This window comes from Erpetoichthys calabaricus, chromosome 2 (genome assembly GCF_900747795.2).
Source record: "Erpetoichthys calabaricus chromosome 2, fErpCal1.3, whole genome shotgun sequence".
Classification (NCBI taxonomy): domain Eukaryota; kingdom Metazoa; phylum Chordata; class Cladistia; order Polypteriformes; family Polypteridae; genus Erpetoichthys; species Erpetoichthys calabaricus.
In genome coordinates, this window is record NC_041395.2 from 146,745,859 (window position 1) to 146,758,358 (window position 12,500).

Consider the following 12,500-nt stretch of genomic DNA (forward strand, 5'->3'; position numbering starts at 1 on the left):
TGTTATTAGTATATTTTCCCTCAATTTAAAAACGTTTTATTTTCTTCTTAATAAAAATTTAAAAGCGGTACTTCGCCGGTGCGAAGCGCGTGAATTTGACCGACTGACACATACAGACATATTCATGAGTGCAGGTACTTCAGAAAGAAAGCACCGTGTAAACCTAAAGTTTAAATTAACTTCATAGACCTACAAAAGGTTGCCATTCATTTGAGGCAAGATTGCTTTTCTTCTGTACAACTATACGTTGCATTCTCAAAAGAGTGTGCTTGCACGGCTTCGGATATATATATATATGTATGTCTATATATAAATATGTAAGCTTATAAGTACTGCCTTACTTCTCTTTAAGAAAGGAAGATGTAATGATACTTGATTTAAACGATTCCATGTCTTCCTGGGTTTGCGTAGCTTATTGTCTAAAAAGGAGAAACCCTCATTATAAAACTTTGCTGCAGATGACTTAGCTTATTGTCAATATCTTTACACGTTTTTTTAAGACTTATTGACTGAAACGGGCTTTCACGAAAAAAGTTAGGGCTTTGCTACAGGATACACCCTCCACAAGTTAAGCAACTAAAAATAAAATATATATTTCTGTTTTATTTAAACCTTTTAAGTTCGTATGCATAGCCCCATTTGGCTGTTTTAGTTTTTTTTTTTCTTTCTTCAGTAATATTTAATCTCCTTAAAGAAAAAGAACATATCCATTTTACTTTTTTTGTATCTCTGTAGTAATATTTTAGTGTAAAAGAATAACCAGTATTTAAACCTTTTATGTTACTTTATACATTTATTTTACACAATGTTGAAAAATTAATAAGAAAGCTACATATTTTGGCAGCTGCTGCTTTCATTTTCAATGAAATGAAAAAAGCTCTCCAAGAGAAAACGTCAATAAAGAAGAAACAGTTTGCACTATCTAAAAATCAGAAACCTTCATTTATAAAAGTTTGCTGCAGATGACTTAACTGAAAATAAATGAATAGTTCCTATGTGTATAATACATATTTATCTATTTTACTTATGCCTTTATTCCACCAACTTACAACATCTGAGGTACAATTTGTTACATTACTTTTGTTTTTTGCACAACATGCAGGTGAAGTGACTTCCTCAGGGTCACACAGTGGTGTCAGTACCAGGATTTGAACTGACAAGCTCCGGGTTTGCTGAAATATTACTGAAGAAAGAAAAAAAAACGAAAACGGGCAAATGGGGCTATGCATACAAATGTCCATCCGTCCATTATCCAAACTGCTATATCCTAAATACAGGAGCCACTAAGTAGATATGTATATATACAGTATATATATATATATGTATATATATATATATATACAGTTTATATATATATATATATATAATATATATATATATATATATATGTGAATGTATGTATGTATATATGTATGTCTATATATATATATATATATATATATATATATATGTAGATATGTAAATTTGTATATGTATATATATGTTTATGTGGATGTGTATATGTGTATATACGTATGTATATGTAGATATGTGTATATGTAGATATGTATATATATATATGTATATATATGTTTATGTGTGTGTGTGTGTGTATATTATATATATAAAAGACAGCAACACTCATAACAATGACAACACAATTACATTGACAATCATGTTACGTTATTTTTAAAATGTTTCCTTTTTTTTTTTTCATAACCTCTTTAACACACTACTTCTCCGCTGCGAAGCGCAGGTATTTTGCTATATATATATATATATATATATCTGTATGTGTATATATATATGTGTGTGTGTGTGTATATATATATATATATGTGTGTGTGTGTATATATCTGTATGTGTATATATATATCTGTATGTGTATATCTATATATATGTGTATATCTATATATATATATATATCTATATATATATATATATATCTATATATATATCTATCTATCTATCTATCTATCTATCTATCTATCTATATGTATGTGTGTGTGTGTGTGTATGTATGTGTATATATATATGTTGATATGTGTATATATATATATGTATATATATGTGGATGCGTATATGTATATGTATATATATGTAGATATGTATATATATGTATATGTATATATATGTTTATGTGTGTGTGTGTGTGTGTATATTATTATATATATAAAAGACAGCAACACTCATAACAATGACAACACAATTACATTGACAATCATGTTACGTTATTTTTAAAATGTTTCCTTTTCTTTTTCATAACCTCTTTAACACACTACTTCTCCGCTGCGAAGCGCGGGTATTTTGCTATTTATCTATATATATATATATATATATATATATATATATAAAGGAGAGTTGGGATCCGAGAGACTGTGTTTGTGGAGGGATGGAGACTTAAGGCGGGTGTTGGAGTCACGTGATCATCTCCCCTCCCATTCACCTCATTTCATTCACTTCATTTCGCTCCGAGCTGAGCTCCGCAGCTGGCGCAGTCTTGCTGTTCTTGCTTTGCTTTTCACATGGCCAAGTATACGTTGCATGCTCAAGAGTAAGCTCAGCGCACAACTTGGTCATATTACAACCGGAGGGGCGAACTGACAACATGGTATACAAAGAGATCCTTAACAAATAATTATTGGTATAATTTCCCTCAGTTTATTATTTAAAATTTTAAAGCAGTACTTCGCCGCTGCGAAGCGCGGGTATTTTGCTATATATATATATATATAAAAATATGTGAATGTATGTATGTATGTCTATATTATATATATATATATATATATATATATATATATACACACAGTATTTTGCGCACTATAAGGCGCACTTAAAAGCCTTTAATTTTCTCAAAAATCCACGGTGCGCCTTTAAATTCGGTGCGCCTTATGTGTGCACTGAGTTCCAAAATCTGTAAAAATGTTGTTGTGCATTTTAGTAAGCGCTCTGCTTGATTGACTGTCAGACCATTTCCTGCCGACATAGGGACGTAGTAATACATACACTATGAACGCTGGCAGCGATAAACCAATTGCAGAACATTACGTAAAGCCACGTACACTTACCTCCGCCACGCCTACGGCAGGTAGGTATATTGTACTACTGGTGCACTGCGAAACCACATTTGTTTGGCTAAGGACCCTGAAAATGGCATCAGAGAAGAGACATGCTTACGATGCACAATTCAAACTACAGGCTATCAGTTACGCGGTTGTAAATGGGAATAGAGCAGCAGCGAGAGAATTTAAAATCAATGAATCTATGGTTCGGAAGTGGAGGAAGCAGGAGAATGAATTGCGCCAAGTTAAAAAGACAAAAAAGAGTTTCCGCGGGAACAAGGCGAGGTGGCCAGAGTTGGAAGACCAACTTGAACAATGGATTCTTGAACAAAGAGCAGCCGGGAGAAGCGTCTCTACAGTCACCATTCGACTGAAGGCAATAACGATAGCACAAGACATGAAGCTCGAGCACTTTCAAGGAGGTCCGTCTTGGTGCTTTCGTTTTATGAAAAGGCGCCATCTCGCCATCCGCGCACGAACTACCGTGGCGCAGCAACTGCCAGCGGATTACAAAGAAAAGCTGACCATCTTCCGCACCTACTGCAGCAACAAGATTACCGACAAAAAAATCCAGCCCAACCACATCACCAACATGGACGAGGTCCCTCTCACTTTTGACATCCCCGTGAACCATACTGTGGAGAAAAAGGGGACCAGCACGGTATCCATACGCACCACGGGGCATGAGAAATCGGCTTTCACTGTTGTTCTTGGTTGCCACGGTAATGGACAGAAACTACCACCTATGGTCATTTTTAAGAGGAAGACGCTGCCAAAAGAAAAGTTTCCAGACGGAGTCATCGTTAAGGCCAATCCAAAGGGCTGGATGGACGAGGAGAAAATGAGAGAGTGGCTGAGAGAGGTGTATGTGAAGAGACCGGGTGGGTTTTTCCATGCATCACCGTCTTTGTTGATCTGCGACTCCATGCGTACCCATATCACCGCTACTGTGAAAAAACAAGTGAAGCAAATGAATACGGAGCTTGCCATCATTCCAGGAGGATTAACAAAAGAACTCCAACCGCTGGACATCGGTGTAAACAGGGCGTTCAAAGTGAAGATGCGAGCGTCATGGGAGCGATGGATGAGAGACGGCGAACACACCTTTACTAAGACTGGAAGGCAGCGCCGGGTGAGTTACGCCACCATATGTGAATGGATTGTGGATGCCTGGGCTAAGGTGTCTGCTTCGACTGTTGTCCGAGCTTACGCGAAAGCTGGAATCATTGCTGAACAGCCACCCGGCAACGAGACTGATTCCGACAATGACGAGAGGGAACCCGGCATGTTTGATGGCGAACTTGCCCATCTGTTCAATTCAGATACAGAAGGTGAGGACTTCGATGGATTTGTGACAACAAACTGATCAAAAAACAATGTGAGTGTATTTTTAAATACGTAGTAGAATAAGGTTTAACTAAACTCATTGTTTTGCTTCTGTTACCTTGTTTTTGCATGCGCCGAATAATACGGTGCGCCTTATGTATGGCTTAAGTACAGAAATAAGCCCCGCAATTGAGAGTGCGCCTTTCAATCCAGTGCGCCTTATGGTGCGCAAAATACTGTATATATATATATATATATATATATATGTGGATGTGTGTATGTATATATATATGTATATGTAGATATGTATATATGTTTATGTATATATATGGTTACATAACCTCTTTAACACACTACTTCTCCGCTGCAAAGCGTGGGTATTTTGCTATATGTATATATATATATATATATATATATATATATATATATATGTGTGTGTGTGTGTCTGTATGTGTATATACAGTGGTGTGAAAAACTATTTGCCCCCTTCCTGATCTCTTATTCTTTTGCATGTTTGTCACACAAAATGTTTCTGATCATCAAACACATTTAACCATTAGTCAAATATAACACAAGTAAACACAAAATGCAGTTTTTAAATGATGGTTTTTATTATTTAGGGAGAAAAAAAAATCCAAACCTACATGGCCCTGTGTGAAAAAGTAATTGCCCCCTGAACCTAATAACTGGTTGGGCCACCCTTAGCAGCAATAACTGCAATCAAGCGTTTGCGATAACTTGCAATGAGTCTTTTACAGCGCTCTGGAGGAATTTTGGCCCACTCATCTTTGCAAAATTGTTGTAATTCAGCTTTATTTGAGGGTTTTCTAGCATGAACCGCCTTTTTAAGGTCATGCCATAGCATCTCAATTGGATTCAGGTCAGGACTTTGACTAGGCCACTCCAAAGTCTTCATTTTGTTTTTCTTCAGCCATTCAGAGGTGGATTTGCTGGTGTGTTTTGGGTCATTGTCCTGTTGCAGCACCCAAGATCGCTTCAGCTTGAGTTGATGAACAGATGGCCGGACATTCTCCTTCAGGATTTTTTGGTAGACAGTAGAATTCATGGTTCCATCTATCACAGCAAGCCTTCCAGGTCCTGAACCAGCAAAACAACCCCAGACCATCACACTACCACCACCATATTTTACTGTTGGTATGATGTTCTTTTTCTGAAATGCTGTGTTCCTTTTACGCCAGATGTAACGGGACATTTGCCTTCCAAAAAAATTCAACTTTTGACTCATCAGTCCACAAGGTATTTTCCCAAAAGTCTTGGCAATCATTGAAATGTTTCTTAGCAAAATTGAGACGAGCCCTAATGTTCTTTTTGCTTAACAGTGGTTTGCGTCTTGGAAATCTGCCATGCAGGCCGTTTTTGCCCAGTCTCTTTCTTATGGTGGAGTCGTGAACACTGACCTTAATTGAGGCAAGTGAGGCCTGCAGTTCTTTAGACGTTGTCCTGGGGTCTTTTGTGACCTCTCGGATGAGTCGTCTCTGCGCTCTTGGGGTAATTTTGGTCGGCCGGCCACTCCTGGGAAGGTTCACCACTGTTCCATGTTTTTGCCATTTGTGGATAATGGCTCTCACTGTGGTTCGCTGGAGTCCCAAAGCTTTAGAAATGGCTTTATAACCTTTACCAGACTGATAGATCTCAATTACTTCTGTTCTCATTTGTTCCTGAATTTCTTTGGATCTTGGCATGATGTCTATCTTTTGAGGTGCTTTTGGTCTACTTCTCTGTGTCAGGCAGCTCCTATTTAAGTGATTTCTTGATTGAAACAGGTGTGGCAGTAATCAGGCCTGGGGGTGGCTACGGAAATTGAACTCAGGTGTGATACACCACAGTTAGGTTATTTTTTAACTAGGGGGAAATTACTTTTTCACACACGGCCATGTAGGTTTGGATTTTTTTTCTTCCTAAATAATAAACACCATCATTTAAAAACTGCATTTTGTGTTTACTTGTGTTATATTTGACTAATGGTTAAATGTGTTTGATGATCAGAAACATTTTGTGTGACAAATATGCAAAAGAATAAGAAATCAGGAAAGGGGCAAATAGTTTTTCACACCACTGTATATATATTTATATATATATATATGTGTGTATGTATGTATGTGTGTATATGTATGTGTATATATATGTTGATATATGTATATATATGTGGATGTCTATATGTGTATATATATATATATATGTATATATGTAGATATGTGTATATGTAGATATGTATATAAGTATATATGTTTATGTATATATATGTTTACATAACCTCTTTAACACACTACTTCTCCGCTGCGAAGCGCGGGTATTTTGCTAGTATATATATATATCCGAAGCCGTGCAAGCACACTCTTGAGAATGCAACGTATAGTTGTACAGGAGAAAAGCAATCTTGCTCAAATCAATGGCAACCTTTTGTAGGTCTATGAACTTAATTTAAACTTTAGGTTTACACGGTGCTTTCTTTCCGAAATACCTGCACTCATGAATATGTCTGTATGTGTCAGTCGGTCAAATCCACGCGCTTCGCACCGGCGAAGTACCGCTTTTAAATTTTTATTAAGAAGAAAAGAAAACCTTTTTAAATTGAGTGAAAATATACATTTCTATATGTATTGTAAGCATACAATACAACTGATAATATGTTGCGCTTATTTATCTGGTGTACCGACATTTTTGCGCGTTTAACGTCTGAAATCTAACGTGGTTTGTGCCCTTCAGTATGAAAACAGTTTGCATTTACCTTTTTAATAAAAGGCGAGCTTTTAAGCCTGAGAAATCACCCCGTAAATGCACACGTTTAATTGCACAAGTGTTAATATGTATGCTTACACAGTATTAAAAGACACTCAACAATGTCATTTACCTTCGTTCCCGCGTTTGACTCGTACTGTAAATCTCTTCCTTGTTTTTAGTTCACGTGATTACGTAGGAGGCGTGATGACGCGATACGTGACTCCGCCTCCTCCATTAGAGTATATGGACAAAAAACAGGTTCCAGTTATGACCATTACGCGTAGAATTTCGAAATGAAACCTGCCTAACTTTTGTAAGTAAGCTGTAAGGAATGAGCCTGCCAAATTTCAGCCTTCCACCTACACGGGAAGTTGGAGAATTAGTGATGAGTCAGTCAGTCAGTGAGTCAGTGAGGGCTTTGCCTTTAATTAATTAGTATAGATAGTATAGATTTAGAAGACAAAAGACGCTGACAGAGAGGTGCGAAGGGATTTAAGGTGGGCCGGATTTACAAGTTTTTTCGTAGGCTCTGGTAATTCTAGTGTTAAGGTTCCAGAACCAGACTGGTGGAGTCATGTTGCAAGACAGAGTAAGGAGAGTAACAGTAATACTATGTTCCGGGGTAGAGACACTCGTCCAGTTTGAGAGGATGCAGCTGGTGGCAGTTTCACCATCTAGTAATGATGTTCCCAAGTTCCTTGGTAGGTGAAACAGACAGCTGAAAGTGACCAAGAGCAGGCCAGACAGTGCTGATTGTGACTGACAGTGAAGATTGATCTGACAAACAAGTTTGTTGGTACACACGATGTCATAAATAAAAATTATTTTTTTGCAAATGTGTTTAAATAATAGAAATCAATAATTGTTAAATATAAAACCAATAATTGTATTTACAGTTACAGAAAACAATAATTGTTAAATACTTCAGACACTGTACACTACATAAAAAGTAGAAGTCCTGATCATTGTTGGGAGACTATTTTTGCCTATTTATTGGTTCTCCAAATGTAAACAATTTTTAAACTATATTATAGACTGTTAAAATAGAAGTTGGTGCTTTTTGGCACTGGACTCATTTTACATTTACCAGGGTGTGTTTTTTGTAATACAAGTCATGTATAGAGTACAGTGAAATTTTTATTTGCATGTAACAGGTATCTATCATAACTGAAAAAGAGACTTACTGACAGCTATAAACAGAATACCTGCTCACATTCTTATTCCACAAAGAACTGTAATTTAAATATTTATCATCCTGAACTGCTTTGTCATTTAAGTTGATGACAAGTAGATATTTTGCTTCATCACTGGTATAAATATATAGATAATTTTCAGAATTTGATTGTGTTTTGTATGGCTCAGCCTCCATTCTCCCTTCAGCTTATTTACCTAAGACTCGAGATTTTTTTTTTTTTTTGAGCTTGTAATTCCCCTCAAAAGCTAATTTTTGAAGTGGCCTAAAATGCACTTTTCTTTTACCAATTCAACATGTCAATAGGTATTAAAAAACAAATAAATGATGTACTCTTTGTTAGGATAAAATTCAGTAAGTCTTGCTAATGACCAAGCACTTTATCTATGGTAACAACAATAATCCTAAATCACACAAAAATGCACATTTAAATGTAGACCTTCCTTCTGGAAAACAAATTCTTACATTTCATTAAATAGCATGTAATATTTTATAAAAATAATTTGCTAAACAGTAATGTTTTATAGTTACCAGTTTTTATACTGTAATACATCCATTGACTTAGAAATGAAAGGGTAGTTAAGTCCAAATGTATAAAGAAAATTGAAACCATACCTGGACAAGGAAAATGATAAGAAAATAAAAATTGGCTATTCTTCTGAACTGCTCAAATAGATTCTTGGGAATAAAATTCCATACTGTGTACTAAAAAGAAGAAAATTTTGCAATTAGTATAAATGACATTATAGACATTTCTGTAATTATATAAGAATATAAGAAATATATGACATAATCATTATTATTTTAGAAATCACTTAAGACTACAGTACCCTGAATTTCTAAAATCTCTATGGATCTACTTACTGCAGTGAAACCATATGACTAATCTTTCATAAAAGGAAAACACACATTAGTACTTCTACTATAAATTCATTCATTATTAAAAAGCAATGAGCAAATGGAGTAAAGTCAGAAGGTAAACTTCTATTAATGGTGTTTTTATTAAAAAAAAAAAAAAAGTTAAATTATTCATACAAGTGCAGATATTTAACCAAATGGCCTTAACTACAAGCTTGACACGACCTCGGAATTCTGTGTTAATAAAGATCGACTTGAGCCAGACATGGAGTAACACGTAATCATCCATTTTACACTGTTGAAGTGTTGAATATTCCATTCAAAACTCTTTTTTTTTTTTTAAATGTTACTTACCCCATGTAGTCTGCAGTGATGGCAGATAGAAATTATTAATCTCATGTCTTTGTGGAGAAATTAAATATTGAAAATTCAGACTCAGCAGCATCAATAGGAAATCAACACTGGACAGTGGCAAACAATGTGAAAACAATCTCAGAAAAAAGAAAAAAAATTCTCATATAACTCATGTATAATTCACAAGTCCAATATCCATTTGTATGGTCAAAACATACAAAATGGGCACATTTTTTGCTAAAATGTTAGAGGATACTTCCTTAAAGCTCTGCATTAAATATCAACAAGGAAAACATCATTCACATAGTGCTGTGCATTAGAACTGAAGATCTGCCTTTACCCCTCATTCACTGAAGGAAGAAACCAGTCTTTCATTCAAACGTTTGGCATGGTTCAGTGTATATTCCCTATTGAATAAGTTTGAATATTCAATATTTAATTTCTCTCACAATTTATCCTAACCTAAATTGTGGTCTCAATTGCCTATTAACTTTATACTTCTTACCACCAGATCAGATTAGACTGCTGCTGTTAAAAGTGCAGGCTAAATAAAAAACAATAATAGAAGTTAGATGATTTTTTTTCATTTAACTCAGACTGAGTGCATAGCTAATTCTCAACATATGATTTTGACTAGGGTCACCATGAAAAATGTAGGTTGCTCTTATAAAATTAATTTCAGTGTAATTAAGAAATTACTTTATCAATAAGTGGTTGAATAATAAGTCAAAGTTCAAAGTTGTTTTACATTGGACAGAGTAATATTGCACATGTCATTAATGAAAAAAATCCTGACAGCTGGGAAATGTAGGTAGGTTGTGAGCGAGTTTTACTTTGATTGTGTATCTTGCATATAGAATGATGGTTTTACTGGGGTAAGAGATGCTCTTATCAGGTTTTTTTAAGTTCACTTTTTCTTAAAATACAAAATGAAATTTTGCAGACTTATTGTTCAATGACCATAAAGATGCTAAAAAAATGTTTTCTTAAAATACAAAATTTCTACAAAAATATGTATCCACAATACATATATGGCATAAAAGAAAATAAAATGCTTCTCATAATTCTTCTTCTTCTTCTTTCGGCTGCTCCCGTTAGGGGTTGCCGCAGCGGATCATCTTCTTCCACATCTTTCTATCCCCTGCATCTTGTTCCGTTACACCCATCACCTGCATATCCTCTCTCACCACATCCATAAACCTTCGCTTAGGCCTTCTTCTTTTCCTCTTCCCTGGTAGCTCTATCCTTAGCATCCTTCTCCCAATATACCCAGCATCTCTCCTCTGCACACGTCCAAACCAATGCAATCTCGCCTCTCTGACTTTGTCTCCCAACCGTCCAACTTGAGCTGACCATCTAATGTACTCATTTCTAATCCTATCCATCCTCATCACACCCAGTGCAAATCTTAGCATCTTTAACTCTGCCACCTCCAGCTCTGTCTCCTGCTTTCTGGTCAGTGCCACCGTCTCCAACCCATATAACATAGCTGGTCTCACTACCGTCCTGTAGACCTTCACTTTCACTCTTGCTGATACCCGTCTGTCACAAATCACTCCTGACACTCTTCTCCACCCATTCCACCCTGCCTGCACTTTCTTTTTCACCTCTCTTCCACAATCCCCATTACTCTGTACTGTTGATCCCAAGTATTTAATCTCATCCACCTTCGCCAACTCTACTCCCTGCATCCTCGCCATTCCACTGACCTCCCTCTAATTTACACACATGTATTCTGTCTTGTTCCTACTGACCTTCATTCCTCTCCTCTCTAGAGCATATCTCCACCTCTCCAGGGTCTCCTCAACCTGCTCCCTACTATCACTACAGATCACAATGTTATCAGCAAACATCACAGTCCACGGGGACTCCTGTCTAATCTCGTCTGTCAAACTGTCCATCATCATTGCCAATAAGAAAGAGCTCAGAGCTGATCCCTGATGTAATCCCACCTCCATGTTGAATGCATCCGTCGCTCCTACCGCAGACCTCACCACTGTCACACTTCCCTCGTACATATCCTGTACAACTCTTACGTACTTCTCTGCCACTACTGACTTCCTCATACAATACCACAACTCCTCTTGAGGCACCCTGTCATATGCTTTCTCCAGGTCCACAAAGACGCAATGCAACTCCTTCTGGCCTTCTCTAAATGTCTCCATCAACATCCTCAGAGCAAACATTGCATCTGTCGTGCTCTTTTTTGGCATGAAACCATGCTGCTGCTCACTAATCATCACCTCACTTCTTAACCTAGCATCCACTACTCTTTCCCATAACTTCATGCTGTGTCTCATCAATTTTATTCCCCTGTAGTTACTGTAGTCCTGCACATCCCCCTTATTCTTAAATATCGGCACCAGTACACTTCTCCACTCCTCAGGCATCCTCTCACTTTTCAAGATTCCATTAAACAATCTGGTTAAAAACTCCACTGCCATCTCTCCTAAACACCTCCATGCTTCCACAGGTATGTCATCTGGACCAACGGCCTTTCCATTTTTCATCCTCTTTATAGCTGTCCTTACTTCGTCCTTGCTAATCCATTGCACTTCCTGATTCACTATCTCCACATCATCCAACCTCTTCTCTCTCTCGTTCTCTTCATTCATCAGCCTCTCAAAGTACTAACCTGCTCCACATCTTTCCCAGCTCTAGTCTAGTCTAGCCAATCGGTACAGGTCCTTTTCTCCCTCCTTAGTGTCCAACCTCTCATACAACTCATCATACGCCTTTTCTTTAGCCTTCGCCACGTCTCTCTTCACCGTGCGCCTTATCTCCTTGTACTCGTCTACTTTCTGCATCTCTCTGACTGTACCACTTCTTCTTTGCCATCCTCTTCCTCCGTATACTCTCCTGTATTTCCTCATTCCACCACCAGGTTTCCATTTCCTCCTTCCAGATGTCACGCCAAGCACCCTTCTTGCTGTCACCCTTACTACATCTGCTGTAGTTTCCTAGCTGTCTGGTAACTCTTCACTGCC

General features: G+C 36.9%; 1 protein-coding gene across 3 annotated transcripts in view; it reads right to left on the reverse strand.

The window, feature by feature from the left end:
• Nucleotides 1-12,500, reverse strand: part of atp11b (ATPase phospholipid transporting 11B (putative)) — a 208,324-nt gene that overhangs the window by 150,541 nt on the left and 45,283 nt on the right. For all 3 annotated transcript variants that reach the window (XM_051923917.1, XM_028794610.2, XM_051923918.1), the window contains exon 3: nt 8,917-9,006. In XM_051923917.1, coding sequence (XP_051779877.1) covers nt 8,917-9,006 — 90 coding nt within the window. The remainder of the gene's footprint in view (nt 1-8,916; nt 9,007-12,500) is intronic.